The 24,045-nt window shown below is 49.5% G+C and overlaps 1 protein-coding gene across 7 annotated transcripts in view; it reads right to left on the bottom strand.

Annotated features, from left to right (window-relative positions):
• AGAP1 (ArfGAP with GTPase domain, ankyrin repeat and PH domain 1) overlaps positions 1-24,045 on the bottom strand; it is a 529,451-nt gene that overhangs the window by 50,519 nt on the left and 454,887 nt on the right. For all 7 annotated transcript variants that reach the window (XM_077869329.1, XM_077869332.1, XM_077869330.1 and 4 more), the window contains one exon: positions 15,894-16,116. In XM_077869329.1, the coding sequence (XP_077725455.1) occupies positions 15,894-16,116 (223 nt within the window). The remainder of the gene's footprint in view (positions 1-15,893; positions 16,117-24,045) is intronic.

Here is a 24,045-nt window from a genome sequence, read left to right as displayed (position 1 = left end):
CCTGACTCTCATCACCCCCCTGCCCTGGCAGGGACCCACTCTGGGGGCCTTAGGGGAGGGTAAGTGTCTGGAGGGATGTTGGGAGGTTTAGGAACAGGTGTAATGAGCATTTACAGATGAGGGGCAAGGCCCAGGACTCGAGTACAGCTGTCCCGTTCTGTGGCTGCACAGCACACCCCTTCACCCACACGGGCTGCTCTGGGGCCTGGGGAGAACAGGGAAAAGCAGCCCAGCAGCCCCTGCCAGCAGCTGCCACTCAGGGCTCTGCACAGGCCAAGCTCACCTTTCTGGGGGCACCTGGCTGCTGCGTCCCTGGAGAATCCTTGAGAGAAGGTGGTGGGAGTTAATCGAGACTCCCTCCCTCTTGGCAAAATGGCTCATTTGGCAACAAAGCTGCGTTAAAGGGGGCTGTTTAAGGAGGGTGGGAAGTGACTCTGGAGCAAAGCTTGGTCTTCCCTTTGCCATTCACCCTATCGATAGCCAGAGCTGCAGCCCGTCTCCTAGGGGGCAGCCTCCACCCTCCTGGCCCTGCTCGGCCACCCCTCACACCCTGCAGGGCAGATCAAGGATGTGCCCTGTGCCCGTCCCAGAGCTGCAGGTCTGCTGGGAGGGGCTGATAGTTCCCGAGTCCTACCCACTCAAGGCCATCAAACTGCCCAGCATCTCGGGAGACGGGGCCAGAGCGATGATCAGGTGGCCTAGACTTACCCAGGGGAAAAGCAGGAGGTGACCTCCACCCTTCAACCAAGCCAGAGACCAGAGACTACAGCAAAGCAGGTAGATAGATTGGGCTGGAAGGGTGTTCGAAGGCACCTGATCCGTTCCTCTCCTGCTGAGCCCAGTGCCGGTCCTAATCTTGTTCACATGTCCTGGCAGGAACCCATCAGGATGGGAGGGCAGCCCCGGGGCCCCAGAAGCCTGTGAGGCAGTGACTGTCCCAGACTCTGAGGGCCAGCGAAGTGCATGCTTCTTTCCAAACAGCCTTCTACAGGCTGCCCACTTCTATTCCCTCCTCAGGGCCTGGTGGCCTTGGCACTGCTGACATTTGGGGCCAATAATGCTTTGTGGAGAGGCCTCTCCTGCGTATTGTAGGATGTTCAGAGCACTTCCGGCCTCTGTAAGACCTCATATAAGCCCAGTGACCACGTACGAAGCAAGAAGCAGTGGCCTTCATGAACCACTGTACATTGATGGTCATCACCAAACATGTGGGCCCAACAGGAGGGATTTTCTTCTTCCAACTGTAGGACATTTTATGACTTCACAGAACATTCCGGCCACGATTACATTTCAATCCCTTACCATTGCTTTGCTGGCAGCAGAGACTCGTATCCTGTCAGCATTGACTTCACCTGGAAAGGGTGCTCTGCTTTGTCACAACTGAGTCTAGGAAGAGGCATCCTAACTTTATATGGGGGGAGCTGTCACCTCTACCAGGACGGCCGGTGAAGTCATCCTCACATGCCGTCTCACTACGTGGTACAGCCACTGGCTCTTGTTGCACTTTGGAACACAGGGTCGATCCAAGTGGATTGGAAAAAAAAAAAAAAAAGCTCATACATGCTTTGTCAAGATGAAACATGGTCGTTAGAAAACAAAACTGAGGACAGCCCAGGTGGTTCAGCGGTTCAGCGGTTCAGCGCCCCCTTCAGCCCGGGGTGTGATCCTGGAGACCCGGGATCGAGTCCCGCGTTGGGCTCCCGCCATGGAGCCTACTTCGCCCTGTACCTGTGTCTCTGCCTCTGTGTCTCTCATGAATAAATAAATAAAATCTTAAAAAAAAAAACTGATTTAGACAACACTGTAATAAGGGAAACGAGAACTTTTAAATCACAGGTAATTTTTTGGGAACTATATGGTTACCTGTGACAGAAAATGATGTAATAGCCACACCTTTTTTCCTGATGCAAAATCTGCTTTTTCTTATGCATTTAAGCAGTTTTACTGTTACTGTATCCATGCTGTAGTACTGTCCTCTTCAGTCTTGTGTTACTGTAGCCATGTGGAGTCCACTGTCCCCACTAGATTAGAGCCCCCTGGATGGGATCTGGATCCCATATTTGCCTCCCACGGTCCCAGAAACACTGCTTCCTACCCAAGTCTTCAGATACCCTATACCTTACACTCTTCTAAACTGTCTTCTGAGGTTTTAAACAAGTTTGCATTCTACACAGCTGTAAGCTGCAAGGGCACACAACAATGCCCATCACATTCTCCAATTATTGGCATTCACTCTATATTGCATATGGAATATTCCATTGGACTGATACTCCCTGGGGCCTTTGACCCACAACTTCCACTTCCTTTTTACTGCTATGTGTCATAGACCTAACTTTAGTTTTTTGGGAAAGATAATTAATAGGTAATATAGTCTTGTAAATATTTACTGAGCATCTACTGTGTTTCCTCTGGAACGCTATGGAGTATATGGTTATCCTGACTTAATGCATTTAGAAAGGTACAGTTTGGTATTCTAGAATGAAAACATATTCATCTGAGTTGATCTGCTGCATACCCCAGGAAGAAATCTCCCGGGTAAAGTGCTGGCTTCCTAGGGGTCTCTGCTGGAGTCTGTGAGAGGGTGCAGGCGGTCTGTGGGGAAGGGCTGAGTCAGCTCCGTCTGAGTAGCATGGGTTTACTTTGTTGTTGGCTCTACCATGTTCCTCTGTAGGAGTGCTACCCGCAGTCACTCTGGGCAGAGCGATTCTTCCTGTTTGGGCTTTAGTATTACAGGCCCCGACGGTCTGTTCCAAATATCTCCTGGCCTGAAAAACCACTGGAGCAGTGGGAAGGCATGGCACAAGGCTGTGGTCATTTGTCCACAGAATTCCACGCTTACAAGCCATGCAGTCGACTTTTCTTAGGGGCCCCTTGATGGTTAACTCCATGAGCTACTCCTGCTTCAAGTCTGGGTTAGATTATAGGCGAGTCATTTTGCCTGCTGGGGGATATGGGTGGGGAGGGGTGTCCTCTTCTCTGATTTTTAGACTGGTATCTCCCAAGCTCATGCAGATTGTGAGGATCCATGTGAAAACATACAGGGAAGCACTTGGAGGGGTCCTTGAGGAGAAAGTCACCGGTAAGTCATCACAATTATGTATTTGTCCTCCAGGGTCATTTGTATTAGATCATGCACATTAGAGATGCTTTTTATGTGAGTCCATAAGATCGAGTGATGTGTACTCCAGGTGATGTTCGTCTTCTGGACCCCAAGTTGATGAAATTTTGTAGGGGTTATAAATGACATTTAATTATTTGAAGCTTTAATGGCACTGCCCCTGCTGTTCCTACTCTCTGGGACCACAACCAGTTTTTCAGAGAAATCAGGACTCTACAGTGGGGGAGGCTTGTTCTGTCTGCTGGTTTTGGAGGGCATGCCCCTGAAGCCCAGAGATCCTGCTCCAAAGCCATGACAGGACAGGCACAGCTGGGCCGTGGCCATGTTGGACAGGCTGCGTGACCCCTTCTCAGCTTCTTGTGCAGCTTTTACCTTTGCTAATGTGAGATTGAGCCACCAGGGTCTTGTGACTCAAGTTACCGTGTTTGTTCTGCTGGTCCGTTGATGGCCTTGGCCTTTGTCCAATGGCCCAGGGAAGAACACTAGTCCTCGGACTGCGGATGCCCGTCGGTCCCAGGCTCCACATTCAGTCTGGGTGAGAGTACACATGATGGGACACCTCTGGGTTGGATTCTGGCTCCTGCACTCAGGCCAGTTCCCTCGTCTGTCACAAAGGAGAATGATGTTGGTGTGTCATGGGGATTCCATGACACAATGGCTGGGCTGTGTCTGGCCTTGCACAGGTTCCCTGAGGGCCCCGGCAGGGATGATCACTGATTCAGACTTGATCATTCACCTGGACATGAGGCACCACTTTCTACCTGGTCTCGCTCTCCTTTGGTCTATCCTCCCAAGTGCAAGGAGTTCTGGCTCACGTGGAACCACTGCTCAAAGCGTTACACTGAATAAACTCCTTCACAGTCACCCTATGACAAACTAGGAGCAGATGTGCTTGCCAGGCCATCCTTTCCCCCCTACACATGCCTCTGTACCTTTGCCCAGAATGTTCTTTGTGGTATGTCCTGCCCCATCTTTCTCCTTTGAAATTCCTCATCTTTTTTTAATTGGCATAACTTGTATGCCTTTAAATTCATGCTTTCATTGTGTACAATCCAGTGGATTTTAGGATATTTCAAAGTTGTACAGCCATCCACACCATGAAAATCCAGGTCATTTTCAGTACGCCTTCCCCCAAACCACTCCCTATGCCTCACTGCCCTGCTTCACCCGGCCCCCAGCAAGCACTAATCTACTCTGTCTTCGTGGATTGGCCTATTCTGGTCGTCCTGTATAAACAGAATTCAAAGTGTGTGGCCTCTTGTGTCTGGCTCCTTTCACTTAGCGTGATGTATTCAAGGTTCACTCAAGTTGTAGCATATATGGTACTTTATTCCTTGATGTATGAATAACGTTCCACTGTATGGGTAGACCCTATTTTGTCTATTGGTTCATCAGTTGATGGACCTTTGGTGTTTTCTCTTTTTGGCCATTATGAAATTGTGCTTCTATGAACATGCATGTGCAAATTTTTGTATGGATATGTGTTCTCATTTCTCTTAGGAATATACCTAGAAGAACTGCTTGATCACGTGGTAACTCTATGTTTAACTTTTTGAGAACCTGCCAGGCTGTTTTCCAAGGCACACTTGTCATTTGCTATCCCACCAACAGTGCATGAGTGTTCTAACTTCCACATCTTTGCCAACACCCACCAATGTCTGTCTTCTTGATTATAGCCATCCTCGTGGCTGTAGTCTCTCAATATGGGTTTGATTTCCATTCCCCTAGTAAGTAATGATGCTTGGCATCTTTTTATGTATTTGCTGGCTATTTGCACATCTTGCTTAGAAAAATGTCTCTTCAGAGTCTTGGCACATTTAAAACCTGGGTTGTCTTATTATTCAGTTGTGAACATTATTTACATGATCTGGATGTTAGATCCTTATTAAATATGCTTTTAGACATCATCATCCATTCTTTGTGTTGTCTTTTCACTTACTTGGTATTATTCTTTGAAGCACTGAAAATTTTAATTTCTGCAAAGTCTAACCCATTTTTCCTTCTGTTGCTTGTTCTCTAGTTGTATCTAGGAAACCATTGCCAAATTGAAGGTTGCAAACACTTATCGAGGTTTTCTTCTAAAAGTTTATTAAGTTTCAGTTTTTATACTTAAGTATTTGCTTCATTTGGAGCTAATCTTTGTTTATGGCATATATAGATAGGGATCCAACTTTATTCTTTTGTATGTGGATATCCAGTTGTCCCTGTATCACCTGTTGAAAAGACCTGCCTCCCCACTGCCCTGTAGAATTATCTTGGAATTACTGATGAAAATCAATTGACCATAGATCTATGGGTTATTACAGAACTCTCAACTCTGTTCTGTTGATCTATATATCTCTCTTATGCCAATATCACACAGCCTTAGATTATTAAACTTCTGTAATAAGTTTTGTAATAAGTTTTGTTTGTGGGTCCTCCGACTTTGTTACTCTTTTTCAAGATTGTTTTGCCTGTCTGGGGTGGGGGGGTCCTCTTACATTTCCATATATGCTGTAAGATCAGCTTGTCCATGTCCATTAAACACACACACACACACACACACACACACACACACACACACACAATGACAGCTAAGATTTTGAGAGAGAGATTTTGCGTTGAATCTATGCATCATTTGAGGAGTACTGATATCTTAACCATATTAAGCCTTCTAGACCATGAACATGGGATGTGTTGTCATTTATTTAGGTCTTCTCTAATCTCTTTCAATGATGTTTTGTAACTGTCAGTACACAGGTTATTCCTAAGTATATTTTCTTTTTGATGCTATACTAAATGTAATTTTGTTCTTAGTTTTATTTTGGATTGTTCATTGTGAGTATACAGAAACACAACTGAGTTTTGTGTGTTGATTCCATAACCTTCAATCTTTCTGAACTCATTTATTAGCTCTAGTAGCTCATCGTGGATTCCTGTAGATTTTTGATATACAGGATCATGTCATCTGCCAAGAGAGATACTTCTTCCTTTCTAATCTGGATGACTTTGGTTTCTTTTTCCGGCCTAATTCCCTGGCTTGAACTTCCAGTACAAAGTTGTAGAAGTGGTGACAGCAGACATCTTTGCTTTACTCTTGATCTTAGAGGGAGAGCCTTCCATACATTATCAATCAGCAGATGTTAGCTGTGGGCTTTTCACAGAGGCAGGCTGAGTATCCTTTTATTCCCAGTTTCCTGAGAATTTTTGTATCATGAAAGGGTACTGAATTTTGTCAGATTTACTTTCTGCATTTCTTGAAATGATTGCTTACTTTTTGTCCTTTATTCTGTTGATGTAGGTTTTTTTTTTTAAGATTTTATTTATTCATGAGACAGAGAGAGAGAGAGAGAAAGAGAGAGAGAGAGAGAGAGAGAGGCAGAGATACAGGCAGAGGGAGAAGCAGGCTCCATGCAGGGAGCCTGACACGGGACTCGATCCTGGGTCCCCAGGATCACGCTCCAGGCTGAAGGCAGCGCTAAACTGCTGAGCCACCAGGGCTGCCCAATGTCGCGTTTTACATGGATTGATTTTTTTTTTGTGTTGAACCAACCTTGCATTCCTGGAAACAATGACATTTGATCATAACATACAACCTACTTGTACTGGGGCCAGACACAGAGATGTCCTCTGTGGGTGGTAGCACCTGCTGGGTTGGCATACTGGATATACCAGGCAAAGAGGTAAACAAAGGTAAACAAAGAGGACAGACATCTGTATCTCAAGAAATGAGGAAGTCTAGGGACTTGGGCTAAGACAGGGAGCAGACTCCAGGAAGGGTTGTAGACACTTGCTTATGCTGCTTGGTATAGACCAGTGCTTCTCAAATTTTAATGTGCATAAGAATCACCAAAGGGTTAAGGCACATCACTGGGCCCCACCCCAGGGATGCTGATTGGTTAGGTGTGGGGTACGGCCTGAAAATATGCACCTCTAGGTGATGCTGATGCTGCAATAAATCGCTTTACAGATATATAAAGCAAAATAAACAAAACCACATCTTCTCTATCAGCAGACCCTTGCCAGAACCCAAGTGGGCACGGGCCACTCATCTCTCCCACTGTCAGCCAACATGACTCTGTGATTCAAAGCTGATTGTGTATCTTCTGGATAAAAAGGAACCCCGGAGGGGGACCTGGGTGGCAGAGTCAGTTGAATGTCCAGCTTTTGATTTAGGCTCAGGTTGGGCTCTGTGCTCAATGGAGAGTCTGCTCTCTCACCTTCTACCTCTACGCCCCCTCAAGTAAATAAATGAATCTTAAAAGAAAAAAGGAGCCCAACAGACTTTGTAAATATTGTTTTCTTTTAGCATTAAATCTACACGATCAAGTGGGTGGGAATAATAGCTAGTTTCATCTTAGAAAGGAGAACATGCCTTGTTTTTTGTTTTAAATAAAAAAATTTCCTTAAATGCTGGTCATGGAATCCTAACTAGAAATCTTCTGGCCTGCCTGTGCATTTCATCATGCAGATAAGAATGTGATTGTGAAACTATTTGGAAATATAAACTGAACATTTTCAACAGACAATGTTGGGTCAGGGATATGGACAGAGGGAGGCTCAAGCAGGAGGATGTAGTTAAATGAAATGTTGGGGCTCGAACCACACATCTGTGGTGGCTGATCCATATACTTAGGGCTCTCAGGATTAGTACCAACTGCAGAGAATTAAGACTATGGAATCATGACTGCATGACTTAAAAGATCAGGTCTGCCACATAAATGCAAACTAAAACAAATGATACTTTATCATACCTAAGTTACTATGAGTGAGGCCACTGAATTTCATGGGTGAGAGATATGGTGGCTTTGTGGTCATATAATTTTACACTAGTGATATGTGTGTGTATACACACACACACACACACACACACACACACACAGACACCATGCTAACAAGAGTGTGAGCTGAGGCCCTGGGGAGGAAAGGGATGCTGGTATCTCTACAGGCCACAAGGGACCGCTGGGATCTGGCCCCCATGAGGCTGAGCAGAGCAAGGACAGGGGCAGCAGAAGGGTCAAGAGTAGGTTCCAGGGGCAGATCTTGAATTCACATGATCTGTCCCACAGTCCTGTGTGTGACCCTGGACAAATGATGCAACGACTTTAACTCCACATTCTTGCTTGGAAAACGGGGATCATCCTGAGTCATAGGCTCTGTGCTAAGGAAACGCACATAGCATCATGAAGCAGAAAGGTTCCCTAGGACAAAGAAAGTTTCTGGTGCAAAAGAATCAAAACAACACTTTAAAGACCCTTTGGAAGATGCTCTATCATTGTAGGAATCTAAACTGAGGCAGTTGTTTTAGAAAGAATTCATAGGCCCATTGTTTAGAATGTCTTCCATGATACAGAATTCAAGCTCCAAAAGGTTAATCTTAGCATGACATTATATATGCTCACAAATGGACAGAGGCCCAGGTGTGCCCAGAACACCCAGAGACTGTTGGTGCTGGCCACTGGCTTGCATTTTCATCTACTACTGGTAATAAAAATTCTTAGAAATAAAAAACTCCTTAATTGTCTCCATTGCTACATTTCAGAGAGTAAACGATAGGGATTTTCAACTCAAGACAGCTCCCTGGTAGCAACACTGGCTCCCAGGACACATTTGGTTTCCTGCAGGATCAAATGAATACCGGGGTTCATGTGCAGCAGGCGGCCACAATACACCAAGAACATTACATTGTCCATCTGGTTCAAAGCCAAGTGGAAGGTACAGTTCTCTTGTAAAAAGCAGATCCCGTTTTACTTTACCAAAAGGAGAAAATCTTCTTAAATTCGCCTTTCTTACAATTGGAGCGAGTCTTAACAAGAGCTTAATCGGAGACCACTACAGCTGAGCATAAATTCCCGCCAAGCTCCCCGACCTCGGTTTACTGGATGAACTGCTGTATCTGTTGTCAACTGTAATCTATAGGTATTATTTTTGAGGCAGTGTTAATGCACTTCTCATTTGTACATTTTCCTAATTGGCCTAATATTTATGGTGGAATATTTCTGATCCGGGAAGAGCTCCGGTAAACTCCAGCATATTTAGTAATGTGCTAATGAGGACCAGCCAGCTACAGAGGGGTGCTAAGTGAGTTACGGATCTCGAGTCTGATTCCAAGCTGGCCTGCTCGGAGGAGTCACAAAAATATCTTAAGTAAAATCCGAAGTCCCCAAGCAGCTGTTGGGTTTGCAGAGCCACGACCATATAAACTTTACTGGCACTGAACGTCAGAGTCCTGCACGCAGATGGCGTGCCTGTCAACCCACAGCTCGTCCGAGCCTGCCTCTGTCCCCACTGGCTCAGGATACTGTCCCCGCCTGGACGGGGAGGGCGGGCCGCTCTGCCGGCTGGGGCCGGGGCATGCCCGCTGACAGACACACCACGATGACAGAAATTCACTCTGAGTTGCAATTAGTGGCACTGTCATTTTCGGGGGCTCCTGCCAATTAATTAAGCCTGTCAAACAGCAAAACCACAGCGCTCACATGATAATTTATATTGGAAGAGACGAGCCTCACGCAGCACAGCAGCCTTCCTCCACAACCAGGATTCTCCCTCAGAGCACTGAAATAAATACGAGAAAATAAATAAAACAAAACAACAAAAAAGTGCATGGGCGGGGGGTCGGGGGGCGGGTGTGTGCTCTGCACGGGCAAGAAGAAAGTTAAGCTGTCCTTGTTATAATTGTTAACTCTGATCGCCGGAGTAGGAGACAGGCTGATTAAAACTCCAAACGAGCCCCCAGCTCCCTGAACCCTCTGCGTCTGTCCGGGATGATAGAATCAGAGGAGTTTATTCATACCATTAAGCCCCAGAGAACTTAATTGAAAGAAGAGCACAGCCCGGACCTTGACAAGCGGGAGGTCACAGTAATTGCTGCCGGACATATTTAACATTAAGATAATCAGGCCATTAATTACCCTTTGGATCATTAAATCAGCCAGTTGCAAAATGAAATTTCTGCCTCTATTACTCACTTGAGAGACCACAGGGGTGGCCTTTAATTTATCAGTGAGCTTGAGATACAAAGGCTGGGGGTGGGGGAGGGCAGGCGGGGAGGGGGCCGCGCGCGGCGACGGCGGCGGGGGCAGGGCATCAATCGGCCATGCTTGGTGATCGTGGCAAATTAACTAGGTAAGATAACCTCCGCTTCCAAAGGCAGAAGCTGGGGGTATGTAAATAGATGAGGGCAGACAGGGAGATCAGAGTCTGCACACCACTTAGCAGGATAATAAAGGAAATCATCCTTGATTATCAGTGCTAATTTGGACACTGCCGGTAGCTTGTTATGCGTGTTCTGAGTAGCATTTAATTAATTCAATTGCTTGTTAATGAGGGAAGTGACATGTGGGGAGCAGATGCCACCCAACTGCAGATGGGTTCTGGTCATCACTGCAAAGTCCTTCCCCCCCCCCATTCCTCCCCCTGCCCATTTTTTTTTTTTTTTAAAGAAAGAAAATAGGAAAAGGTGTCAAGCATAGAGGAACACTCAAAAGAGACAAAACACTGACCTCAGCGGGCCAAGAACTGTTGAAAAATAATAAGATGAGATAATCCTGGGGCTGTGTGGGTACTCGTGTTCCCTGAGGCCACATTTGGAACAGTGCATCTTTATGCCAGAAATTTGAGCCTGAGATTACTATATTGTGATCTTATGATCAAACCTAACGAGACAAAGACGTGGCCAAGTGGTACTGCTTTTAATATCTCAGAGTTAACGGTAGGGATCCAATTATTTTCAGTTTGGATACATTTCCCCTTTATCAATATCTCCATGTGCATAAATAAGATGAAAGTGGCGATCCCAAATCAAAAAGGACCGGAACTCGTGTCACTGGGCAGACTTGCTCCATCTGGAAGTCCGCGGCCAGTCTCTCCCACGCAGATTTCTGACGTCCGGCCCCAAATCTTCCTCCCGAAGGTGGCATCTTTTTATAGGTTAAAGACAAGAGGGGAGTTTAGACATGCAGGTGACAATGACAGAAAGAAAAAGAATGCTCAAAGAGGCAGAAGAGTGTATCCTAAATCAGCGACTCGGCTCCCTTCCAAGTGGGATCAGAAGGAAGGGGGATTTCAGTTGGGCTTAGAGCTTCTCCCAAGGGCTCTTTGACAGAATTGAAAACACACGTCCAGGCTCCTTTGATTTCTGAGACCAAATCGGCTGGTTTTCCAGACCACCGTGTAAATAGGCTACCTGCCCTGAAACGCAGCCGCAAGGGGTCCCTGAGGACCGTTGCGGGCCAGATGCCCCCCAAAGAGACCCCAAGGTGGGAGACAGGAGGACAATCTAGGCAGCCGAGCAGAATCTGGCTTTTGCCAGGAGAAGCATGTACCAGGGGGCTCTGCTCAGCCCTGGTAGAAAATCACGGTCACCGCAATCTGAGAGGCTCCCAAAGTGAAACAGGGACAGGAATGGAGAAGAAGGGTGCACCACAGTGACACAGAGTAGCCCCCTAAACACCGCCGAGGGGCTGAGGTCTGCCCAGGCAGCTTTGCTGTGTGCCACAAACATGAGAGCCCCAATTTCATCCACAAACACACAAGCAATACCAAGGCCCTGGGGCAGCAAGAGTAGGGGGCGCAGTAGTTCCACGTGGCCCCGTTCCCATTTCCCCCCCATTCACTTGTTCCTTCCTTCCTTCACTCAAGAGACACAGTTTTGCTGTCTCAGCCTCTAAGCCTACTATTCCTTGACTTGAAAGGGTCGCCAAAGAGCTCCGTGACTTCGCCCTACTGCTGCACCCTGTGTCCTAGCACTGGAGCCGGGGCCCTGCCTGGTTGCTCCAGGCCCCGTGTCCAACTGCACGCAACACGCTGCGATCCGCACACTCATGTGCTATGTGTCACCAAGTCCTCGCCCTGCAGACAGCCTACAGCCCCTGTGTCAGCCCCTAAAATCTAGTAAATCCCATCCACTGTTACCACAGCTCTCCTGCTTCAGCATCCCCATTTAAAAATCGATATTTTAAGTGTGTGCTTAAATGGTATCAATAGCAATTAGAGAGGGGAATTCTGATTCCACCCCAGATGTAGTTAATTGTTGTAGCATCGATATTCCTCTACCATGCTCCCCTCTCTGAATTAAACCTCCATTACTGAGGGGGGACGAAGGGCATCCTCTCCCCTCCTGTGACAATAAATTTAATATCGAATGTACAGGGAAAAAAAAATGGCAGTTGTTGCAGAATCCATCCAAAAAGATTTTTTTTTTTTTCTTCCTGGGAGTAATTAAAAGATGCTTTTCTTGACTAATGATTCCCCGGTTTAGGAATGGGAAGTCAATACTGCTTCACTGCCGTCAGCTTCGATTGATCACAATGCTGCTCAAGTTTGAACGGCAGTTCTCAGGGCAGCTGAGAATCACTGGAACCAATTATGAGCCGTCCGAAGCTACCCTAATCAGGGGTGCAGGGACAACAAGCAGAAGGGCAGCCAGCTGGTCAAAGGCGCCTGTTTTCCTAACTCACCCGTGGGCCTGGGTGACACCAATATGAGGTGGTTTCAGGGGACTGGCTATTTCTTTGGAGAAAGATCTGCTCTGTTCCACTTCCCCGTGGTCCTAAATATGTGTGTGTCCGTACATGTGCGCGTGCGTGCTTGTGTGTTTGGGGGAGGAACGGCACATCTCTAATTATATTCCACTGTCAGAATGAATCTTCTGAACAAGATGGAATGGACTGAGCTTCTCGGGAAAACAGCTGGGCCCTTTTCCAAAGAATTAGACTGGATATATTGCACTTGGCCCTTCCTTGGATAGGAATAAAAATTTATTAAAATATTTCTTTTTAGTATTACCTTAGGGCCACATTAAAAGACCCCTCCAGCTGCTTGTACTAACAATCACAGGTTCTGCAGAGGGATGGGAGGCAGTGGCGGGAGGGGGCGTCTTTCCTTGTTTCGGAGAGGCAGGATCCAGGCTGCGTATCCATTCTCCTGTGGCAGCCTGAATTCCACATGGAAATTCTAGCTCCAACTCTGAGTTTCTGATTTCTGTTTGAGGAGACTGCATGAGCTAGTGAAGATGGTGGGTGTCTGAATTATCGTTGCACTATTATGCTGACATGTTTCTTTATATTTTTGACAGTGGATCTATAGTTTTCACAGGATCTACCAGGACCATGGCCCTCCAACCAGCCTCCCTGCCTCATCTCCATCCCTTCCAACAATGCCGCTGGCTGCCTTTAGCTGTCCTGGGAACAGGGGGGTCACACATGAACATAGGAACCCACACCTCTGCCCACCCTAGGATTGCTGTTATAATATGCTGCAGGCTCAAAGGCTTGTCCAGGCCTTTGCTCTGCTTTGGCCTTATTGTCCCCTACCCCTCCTCATTTACCTAGAGGTCCAGCCCCACAGCTGGTGACTTCCCAGTTTCTATACTTCCCCAGGGGCCTGGACTTTGCCTAGGCCATGCCACCCCCCGCAACTTACTACCCATGTCCCTAGGCCTGGAAATTGCTCCACATTTTATTTTTAATTTTTTTTTAAAAGATTTTATTTGAGAGAGTGAGTGACCAAGAGCAAGAGAGAGAGAGCATGTGCATGTGCACAAGCTGGGGCAAAGGCTAAAGGAGAGGCAAAGGGAGAAGCAGGCTCCTCGCTGAGCAGGGAACCCGATTCGGGGCTCCATCCCAGGACCCTGGGATCATGACCTGAGACGAAGGCAGGCGCTTAACCGACTGAGCCACCCGGGGGCCCCCACCCCACATTTTAAAGTACAGCTCAGATGCTGTTTTTCCAGTGACACTTCCCTACAGTGGCTGTAAGAACGCCCACCGTGCAGTGAGTTCTCCAGAGTCCTGGCGCCCTCAGCTATGGCCCTGAGAACATTCACCAATTACTGTAGGGCGATAATCACCATTTATCACTTCTTTTCTACAATAAAGTGCTTAGTGAATATTTGTTGAATATTAATTAAAAACGAAGCTCCCCGAGAGAATGACGAAAGGCACAAAGAAGCATTCAATCCTCAAAGGTGTTCATCTTCTGTGGAAACGCTATGACACAGCATCGTTGTCACCACAGCCTTGGAGAGGGCCGCAACTCAGCGCAGCTCTGGAGGACAGTGAATGTGACCCAAGAAGAGCTGGGATTTTGCTGCGGTCCCTCCACTTGTGAGAAAGGAAGACTCTGAAATGTCTCTAAAATATAAAGATGTGACGTGTATAATGCTGGAGAGAAGCGAAAGTTACACACTCGGGGGCTTACACTGAATACGCAGGGTGAAACACACACACAACCCTCACGAATGAAGATGAAATTCATATAAAATATTTACCAATTAAAAATATCAACCCATATCTTTGTTATCGAAACACCCTAAACAGTGGCTGATTATGACAGAAAAACAAACTTTCCCAATTCAGGATACAAAAAATAATATATATGCTCCTTTTACACATAAACAGTAAAATGCATGATTAATTTTTTCCTAACTTATTTTGATGTTCTCTGCACTCCTACATTAAGCGCGATCCAATTCCCATCATATTTCATCGTTAGACCTAAATGTCCTCCAAGGAAACTATGAAAAAATAGATATTAATACGCAGATTTGTCTTGAAAGAATGCTCCTAGCTGATGGTCTGCTAATTTCTATGCTGGTGTTAAACAGATCCAGATAAAAGATTTAAAGGAGTGTATCATTTCTTCACTTTGTAAGAAAGTTGCCCACATGGGTACCGCGTAGTGGAGCTCATGCACGAAGAGCTTGCCAGCAAACGGAGACGATGCCAGACAAACCTGCTCTGGGCGCCTCTTGCTCCCTCACCCCCTCCCCATAGGACGCTGTACACGAAGAGCAGATTAGAACACGCCAGCTTCATTCTCTAAAGTGAACCGAAGGTGGCACCACAAATTCATTTTTCAGTGTTAATGAAACAAAGTCCACCGACACTTCGTACAGGGTTGTGGCTTAGCGCAGAGACCGATTTCTTACTCCTCGCGTGGGGCCCCACTGCAGACCGCCATGCGGACTCTCACGCTCTCATCACCAGCAAAACAAGCCCGAGGAATTTAAAAAGTGCTAAGGACAGGGGACCCTCTCTTCTCCCTTCACCTCTTCACACACCCAAGAAGCAGAAGTGGATAGTGAGCCCCCAGCCCCCTCCTCCTGGGGGGCGGCCACCAGGACGGGGTGGCCCACTCTGCCTCTGTGAAGGTTTTCTCAGAAGACATGCCATTTTATCACCTCTTAGGTACATTAAATATGTATGTATACTCAAAAACGGTTTATAATAGCTGTAAATGAAAAATGAGAAAATAAATGGGCTCAAAATAAATGCGTTTTTTACACTGGGTAACAATTAACATTAATGAGGGAGTCACCATACGTTACGCTGTTAGTTGGCTGATTAAATGTGTTAGAAATATATTTTAGAAAATAAAATATATTTTGTTACTGCAAACTCGCTTATTGTGGGTACGTGGGGGGTGGGGAGGGAAACCTACTGAGTAGATGCACATCAAAGATACAAGAATAACAATATTAAAAGAAACAAAAATTCATAATTAGTGTTAATAGCACAGCTTACTCCTATTAGAAATGTATTAATTAAAGTGATATATTCATCAGGTTGGAAGCCTAATACATTTCTAAGAGGGGGAGAGGAATCCCCAAGGTGTAAAAACAAACATAAAAAATTAAGGAGCCTGAATCATCCATGTCTGCTGAAAACCAATTTGAAATACAGACAATTCCTATAGGTCGCCTGGGCAGTTCCGGGGGAGGCTGTCACTGGGGTCACTTCCAGTTGCCGACCCGCTGACAGAATGCCCCAGAGCCACCTTCCCGCGCCCCTACCTTGTGGAGTCCAGCGAGGGTTTCGTCCGCCCCTGGCTGCTCTCTTCCCAGACGCTGTTGGCCAGCTCATTCCCAATGGATGACATCACCTTGATAAGCTCGATGGGCCAGTCGTCGAGGTCCAGCGACCGGACTCGAGAAAGGTGCGTGCCAAGGTTCCGGTGGATCCCTGAGCACTCGATGCACATGAGGGCTCCCAAGTTCAAACTGGCCCAGTTAGGATCTGTGGGAAGAGGGACAGGGTGCCACATGCGGTCAGACCATCATCACTCATTCCAGTTGCCCTCAGGATCTCTGGAACCAGAAGGCCAGTTAGTTACTAGACTTCACGTCGGGCGGTCCCTCCCTAGAATCAGGGGGCCTGAAAACGTTCCCCGGCCAGTACTCTATACTGTGTCAGGCATCTTGAAAGGTTTGACATGCTAGGGGCACCTTTTAAAAATATGGCTCCAAAGCCGAAGACTTTCCTGCACGATAAACAGGTGCAGGCACTGGTTCGGACAGAGAGACGCACTTCCTAATACTTCAACAGCAGCGTCCTCGAGAGCACAGATGCACGTGGAAAAGAGCCGTGTGCGATCCTATGTGACCATGGTGGCTGCTGACAGAGGGAAAGACAGGGAGTGCTGGAGAGGATTTCCAAAGCTACGACGTCCCTGGTAACCAAGCCATCTCCACAACCATAGGCACATCCGAGTTTTCATTAGTCACACGAGGGACGTGTTTGCAAATTTCAAGCACGAAGGCAAGCGTGCTCTGATGAAGACATGGTTTCTGGTGATCTTTTTAAGGGCAACCTCTGGAGTGCTCTATTGCTGCTGGCAAGATGGTGGGCAGGGTCTACCGGTTAGGTTATGGCCTAGCTGGATCAACCCTGACTTGCACAATGAATGGCGATGCTTTAGGCTGTGATCGTGCACCAAGGACAACAGATGAGCTTAGAGAACACAACTGGAACCCTTGAGCTGGATCATTCCCTGTGTGCAAGCGGCCGGCAGCGCTGGAAGACGGAGAACTCAGGCCCACGGTTGGCTTCATGCCAGAACCTACAGCTGATCTGTGAAGACGGAGCTCACCTTGACAGCCAATGGCTTTCACCACTGATAGAAGAAAGTAAGGCTTAAATCATCCCAGGGATAATCAATATTTACTCCAGGTACATGTGAAGAGTCAACAAAAAAACCCAGAAATGACCTTGTCATCAGAATTCATCAGAAACCAGCCAGCCATTTCTTTCGTATCTGATACTCTGGAAGGTGGGATGGATACCATGGGGGGGATACAGGAGAAGAGAGGTCTGTGACTCAGACAAGTCCTGGTCGGGAAGAGGAAACGTGTGTCCCAAATCAGAACAACAATAAAAATAAATAGAATGAGGAAATGCAGAGTAAATGCTGAAGGGTATAGTCAAGAGAATAAATGCACAGGCCGTGTGGGAACGAAGAGGTCACCCATAGCAGGTGCAGGAGGACAGGCTGCATGGAGGCTGGGCCTCAGCCTTGGGGGGAGGATCAGAGAGGGTGGGGTGGTAAACAGTTTGCGGAACATGCGCCTCTTCCTAACCCAATTTCTACACTGGCCACCTCTGAGTCTGCAGCTCCCAATCCCAACGTGGCCTCTACCCCCACGTTTCCACAGGACAGGGTAGCCAGAGTCATCAAGTCAGGCAAAATCCGAAGGACCAACGTGTTTAGCCGTCATTTTACTCGACCTCCAGAGATACCATCTTACAACACTGCCTTTAGATGCCTTTTTGGTCAATACCCTCCCTGGATTTTTCTAGCACTTGTCTGGCTCCCCCAACTTGATTTCCTTCCCAACTTTTTCTCCTGAACCCCTAACCTCAGAGGGCCCTGCGGGGTCATCTCTTTCGATTCCATACTCTCTTCCAAGCAAACTCTACCCAACCCACAGATCCCATTAGGACCCAACTGCTAACAACTATCCACAGACACCGCCTGCTTCGAGCGAACACAGATATGCTCCTCTCTCTGAGCAGCACGTGTAACGACCACTGTACGTCTGCATTTGGAAATCTTGCAGGTACCTCCCTGTTACCATTTCCCTCTGTGAACGTCATCTTGTGCCAGGCACAGCTCCATCGCAGCACATTCAGGCCAGGAACTTGGGGACTGATTCACCCAGGTATTCAAGCCGGGATCCTGATCCTTCCATCACCCCCTGCCCCCCCTCCCCAAGCCAATCACCAAGTACTTCAGTTTCTCGATGTTCATTCCCTTATTGTCCCCACCGCTCCCCCCTGCCCCTGTCACCAGCTGGAAGCAGCAGCCTTCCGTCCACGGCCACACACCTTCTAATGTCCCACAGTCCACGGTCTCCTCGGTGAGCCTGACTGTGTCACACCTTAACTCAAAACCCCTCCGTGGCTGCCACTCTGCCATCCAAATCTGGGCTGCAGTCCTGACCAGCAGGATCAGAAGCGAGCCAGTCTCTCTCTCAGGAGCACTTCAGTTCCCTGACACCCCTGCACCACGTACGTCCCTCTGCCGGGCTTCTCTTCCTGCAGGCCTCGGGACGCACCTGGCCTCCTAGGGACTGTCCCCCTCCCAGTGGCCTCACAGCAGCCTTCCAGCTGCTCCTAGGAGCCCCTCACAGACATGGGCCTCACTTCCCAAAACCCTCCCTGCAGAAGGGCAGTGCCAGGGGCCCCGACCTCGTTCATGGCGTCACCTCAGAGCCTGCCTCAGGCAGAGGAGGAGGAAGGACTGAAGGAATGGCCGAGCTAGAGCGGAGGACCCGTCCCGTCCTAGGGGCCGGCTGGGGCAGCTAGGTGTGGGACATGGACTAGGAGCCAGGAGGTTCACGTGCCCACCTCCACCCACTGCTGAGAGCCACTGGTGAATGCTTTTACACACTGTCCCCACTGTCGCCATGAGCCACTTGCCTCAACGTGGGAAGGTCCCCCTTCCGGGTGCCAATGCCCACCTCTGCAGCCATTCTCTGGGCTATCCTACAGGCAAAGGACCCCAACGGTCCTGACCCCCGATTGGGAACCCAGCGCACTGCCACCCCACCTGCTGCCCCAGGAGCTTCGGAGACCGTTGGTGTGGTGTCCCCTGAAGGAGGACATACAGGACACGTTTCAATGACTACACGCAGATCTCTGTGAAAATTAGAAACACTGAAGGTGGAGGGAAGTGAAGTATTGCTGGGACCTGCCATCACCTCAGTAAGACCAGTGGCTGCAGGGACATGGCCTCTGAGTGTCCTGCTGCTGGGGCCCAGGAGGGACGGCCTTGCCTCTGCTCCAGTAGATGAGAACAATTTCTGAGCAGGTGGCAGCAGCATCTAAGCACTGCGAGCAACACTGCGGGGTCACACACCCTGCACCCACCAGGATGCATCGGGGCAGGCCCTGGGCTGCCTCCTCAGGCCGACAGGTGGGGCCAGCATGGCCTTAAAGCCCTGAATGGTCTCCCATGTCCATTCCAGTGCAGTGACCCCCACTGCCTGTCCACACAAGCCTCCTGCCTGCCTGCCCCTTGCAAGTGTCTTCTGTTCTCCAGGCATCGAGTAAGAAACGAGGCCAATGATGCCCAACCCCGTGGGGCTGTCCTGGGGGTTAAGTGTCGGGCTTCGATTCCATGGGGTAGACCACCAGTGACCAACCTAGAACAACACACTGCATGTTGGGTAAATGTGTGCTCTGGGAAAACCCCGCTATGGAGCACAAGAGGGACACAGATCTTATCCGTGTGTGTGATTTAGACCCCGTGGTGGTCAGGGAAGGCTTCTCCGAGGTGACATGTGGGCAAAGATCCAACAATGTCAGGCTGATAGTTACAGAATCTGCAGTCTCTTTTTATACCAGTAGGAAAAGGCAACAGGAGTGAGAGGCTGAATGTGCTCCTATGACAGGTTCTGCTGGGACACCCAGAGACTAGGGTGGGAGGGGAGCCCCTTCCTGGGGCAGGTCTGGAGGCACAAGGGTAAGACACGCTCCCAGACATCTGGCAGGATAACGGGAGAGAAGGCGCTTACAGCGTTCACACAGCACGGCGGGGGGAGATCAGCTAGGGTGATTTCCATCCAGGGCAAGGGGACCAGCCGGGAGGGCGGGGTCAGCTCCGGCCCGGGGGGCAGGAGGGCCTCGTGGATGAGGGGGCCCCGGAGCGGTGGGAAGGCCGCACTGCCTCCGTGAGTCTGTCCGCGCCAGGGCTCCAAGGTGTTGGCTTCTCAAGGGCTCCTGACGGGGGACTTTCCTGACTCTCCTGCCGGAGGGCTGGCAACAGGTGCCCTCAACAGACTTCCACTGTCCGAGGGGCCTGGCCACGCTTTATCTTTACGGCAGATTTCCCAGAAGCACAGACGTCCTGGGGCTGCAGCTCCTCGAGGGATGGAGGCTGTGGGTTTCCAAACTGACTGCATCAGCGGCTCCCTCCACAGACGGCTCCCCCGAGCTAAGGAACCTCAGAGCCCATTCTGGAAAACCGTTCTGGGGTCTCCCAGGTGTGCAGACAGGCGGCTCCTGGCATTCTGGCACATTCTCAGGAAGAATGAGGGGTGGGTGGAGCAGAGTTCCTACAGCTCCAAACCCCGTGTGTCACGGAAATCCCCAAGCCCCATCCCCTCTGCCCCAGGGGGACACAACTAAACTGGGGGGACAACGTTCACAAGCCAGTCGGAAGGGCCGAGAGAGGCGGCTGTGGCCCCTGGAGCCCAGGACTGTGGAGCAAATGGCCTCACTCTCACAGGGACAAAGGCCGATGGACGGGCCCACGCCCCTAAGTCCCCCTCCATCCTCTCCTGAGATCCCTTTATAACCAGGAAAGGAACAGGCTCATTTAAAGATGTGTGTAATTATTAAAAAAAAAAAAAAAAAGAAAAAAACAAAACAAAACAAAAGACGTGTGTAGAGTACAAAGAACGAAGAAAGCAAATCTTTGGAACTACCACCCACTCCGATCGTGGACAGCTGGTATTTTTTATCTGTGCGTATTTTCATGGAAGGAATGCACTACACAAAAGACGTCTTCTGGCTTCTGTTCACTTGACACATACGTAAGCACTTCCTATTAAAAATAATTCTTCGTGTTGGAACGCAGCATTTATTAGCCAATTCCTATGGGCGCCTTCCCTCTTGCCACCTTTGTCCCCGACAGCACGTGGAGGACAGGGGCGCGTGCTCTGTCCCGGCTTCGGGGCTGCGCCGTCACAGCGGAGGGCACAGCCGCTCCCCTCGGTTTGATCCTGCCTCCCTCCGTCGGGCCACAGCCAAGCGCTGTCCGCGTGGACGGTCCTCGTCGGGGCCGCCCGTCTCTGGGGCCAGGCTGGCGGGGCCTCGGGGGGCCTCTGCCGAAGCTCCGTGCAACGAGAAGGGACCCCGGGGACTGGGCCCCTCGGGCTCTGCCTTCAGACAGCTGAGGGAACTGTGGAAGGCGGAGACCTCCCCGAGCAGCCCGTGGCCGGGGCGGGGGCGGGAGCACGCTGGCCTCTGGTCCGCGCTCCTGGGGTCCGGCGGGCCGTGCTGTGCGAGGGGCTCCCGGAGAGGCCCGCGGGCGCGCGTGGCCCCCTGTCCCGAAGGCGCCTGGCTCGGGCGGAGGCGGGCCCTACCCTCTGGGTTGCGGTTTGATAACGTCTTGGAAGCGAAAGGAGCAGAGCCACGGCACGATCAGGCTGCAGCGGAGAACACACAAAGCTACCCGGGACCCAGAAAAGTCATGTTCTTATTCTCAATTTCTCTTTTCTCAAAAAAAAAAAAAAAAAAAAAAAAAAAAAAAGTAAAAAAAGAAAGCCCTTCAATCAGTAAGAATAACAAAAACCCGCCGAGGCTGTACACCAGCCGGAGGCCCCAGGCCTGGTGCCCAGGACCCGCGTGGAGGGCAGGGTGTCCTTTCCTGTGTTAGGGCTTCAGCAGCAGAGTACGGAAGCCCCGATCCCACTGGCGTCCAAGGAAGCCTCCCCTACACTGGTGGCCTGGCAGGGCCACCCCCTCCTGCCAGAAGCCCCTGGAAGCATGAGGGGGGACCTCCCAAGCTGTGACATCGGGGGCTGCAAGGGCGTCCTGTGGGCTCCCCGGGAAGGTGCAGGCAGGGCCAGGTCCCTGGAGGAGGAGTCAGGCTCTCCGGGGCCCGGCAGAAAGCTGCAGCCTCTTCTTGGCCGCGTTTCCTCTTCAACACCCAGAAACAAGAGCCCTTCCTTACGTTTAGTGTCTGGCCATTACGCGTACTTGCACACGCCAAGATACAGGCCAATTTCCTCAGACACAAGTGCTCACTATAAAACAATCAGACGACCCCCATCACCAAAGATCCTACCACTTGCAGGGATGCGTGGGGTCAACGTTTCTGGAATGCATCCTCACGGATCTTTTCCACCTAAATCCCTACAATGATTCAGTAGGTCTCCTTGACTCACTGCCTAAATACCTTCTCATTTCCAGAGCATTGTAAGATTTCTCCATCTCAATATAATATTTTTTAAAAAAAATATATATAACTACTTTTAAATTTTCTGCTCTGTAAACAGCGTCGTGATGAACACCTCTGACGCTACAGCTTTGCGCCCCTTTGCTCGCCCCCATGGCCCTGGATCCCGGAGCATGAGCAGGAGTATGGGGCACCCATTTGTCTGGGGCTTTTCATGTACGTTGCCAAACTGCCCTGGGGAGGTTTTACAGTTCGCTGCCAGCGTGTGGGTGGTACACTGCCCAGCATTTTCACCAAAATTGGGTATTTTGATTAAAAAAAAAAAACCTTTGCCAATGTGTCACCTCCTTGTGTCTTTGATCTCTGTCCCCCGATGTTCTCCTGGTTCTCCGAAAAAATACAGCAGGGGGGCAGGGAGCTCCGCCTGCGATTTCTGTGACCCGGGATATCTAAAGCGACCCTTCAGACCCTCCACTTCCTCCCTGTCAGGGGCCCACCTCAGCACCCACACTCTCAGTCACGAGAACTAAGAGCCCTGATGTTTAAGGACTGGGAGCTCGAGACCTCTTTCTCCTCCATAATCCACTCTCGGCCTCTCCCCGCACCCTCCGTCCCTGCACAACTACTCAGGGGCCTCCCCTCCCCACTACCTGACCCCCACTTTGGGGGTCCCACGACCCCCCTGCTCCCAGGAAGGACTCCTGCCCGAAAGTGACCCACGTACCACGAAGCCCGTGAGCCCCGGAATCGGGCCTCTATGGGACTCGAGCTGTGTGGTGAGAACGACCTTAGGCACTTCTGATGGAGGCTCGAACGGCTATAAAAACTCTCCCTTAACAACTTTTTGATAAAAACGCACACTTAATACTAACTTCATTTCAAGACACATTTTAAAAGTAAAATTAAAATATTCAAACAAAAGAAGACACTTAAGGAAGAGACCCCCTTCTCTCACTTGGAGGCCACAGACCCTGGCCTCCAACCTCTCCCATTCCTGCCCCGCAGCACCGGGCTCGCTCAGAGGAGGCTCCCGTTCCCCTTAATCTGACATCCTGAGTTAGTGCTTGCCTCTTACTGTTTGCTTGACCATCCTTCTCAGTGGCCGCCCCCTCCCTCCACTCCTCAGGAGGTGGTGGGGCCAGGACAATCTCCCCAAGCACAGCGCAAAACCCTTCCGACGCCTGCTCTGAATCTCCAAGGAGCTCCCACTGTTTACAGATGCAGATCAAGGCTTTCATGTTCTCCACTTAGCACCCTCACCTCCTGCCACACAGTGCCCTCACCTCTTTTGGCCCCAACCAGCCTCCAACCTGAGCAGCAGGTACTCTTTCCATAAATGTACAAACCTCAGCCACTGAGCTGCATGTCTTGCTGCTCCCCTGACTGCATGACTCCCTCAGTCACCTGTTCAGATCTCGCCGGCTTCCACAGCCCCCTGTAAACACCAACTTCTGCACAAAGTCTGCCTGAGACGAGAGAGAGAGCACACACAAGTGGCAAGGAGGCCGAGGGAGAGGGAGAGGGAGAAGCAGACTCTTTGCTGCAGGGAACTGGATGTGGGGCTCGATCCCAGGACCCTGAGATCATGACCTGAGCCAAATGCAGGCGCTTAACTGACTGAACCACCTGGGTGCCCCGGGTCTGTTTTTTAACAACAACAACAACAACAAAAAATATAACTGGGAAGAGTTTACTGAATGCATCCAGCACTGTGCGAAGGGCTGGGATGTAGAAAATTAAAGTCTGTCTTTAGCCTCAAGGAT

This window comes from Canis aureus, chromosome 24, assembly GCF_053574225.1.
Source record: "Canis aureus isolate CA01 chromosome 24, VMU_Caureus_v.1.0, whole genome shotgun sequence".
Classification (NCBI taxonomy): domain Eukaryota; kingdom Metazoa; phylum Chordata; class Mammalia; order Carnivora; family Canidae; genus Canis; species Canis aureus.
The sequence above is the reverse complement of the archived record's forward strand: the minus strand, read 5'-3'. Positions and strand labels throughout refer to the sequence as shown.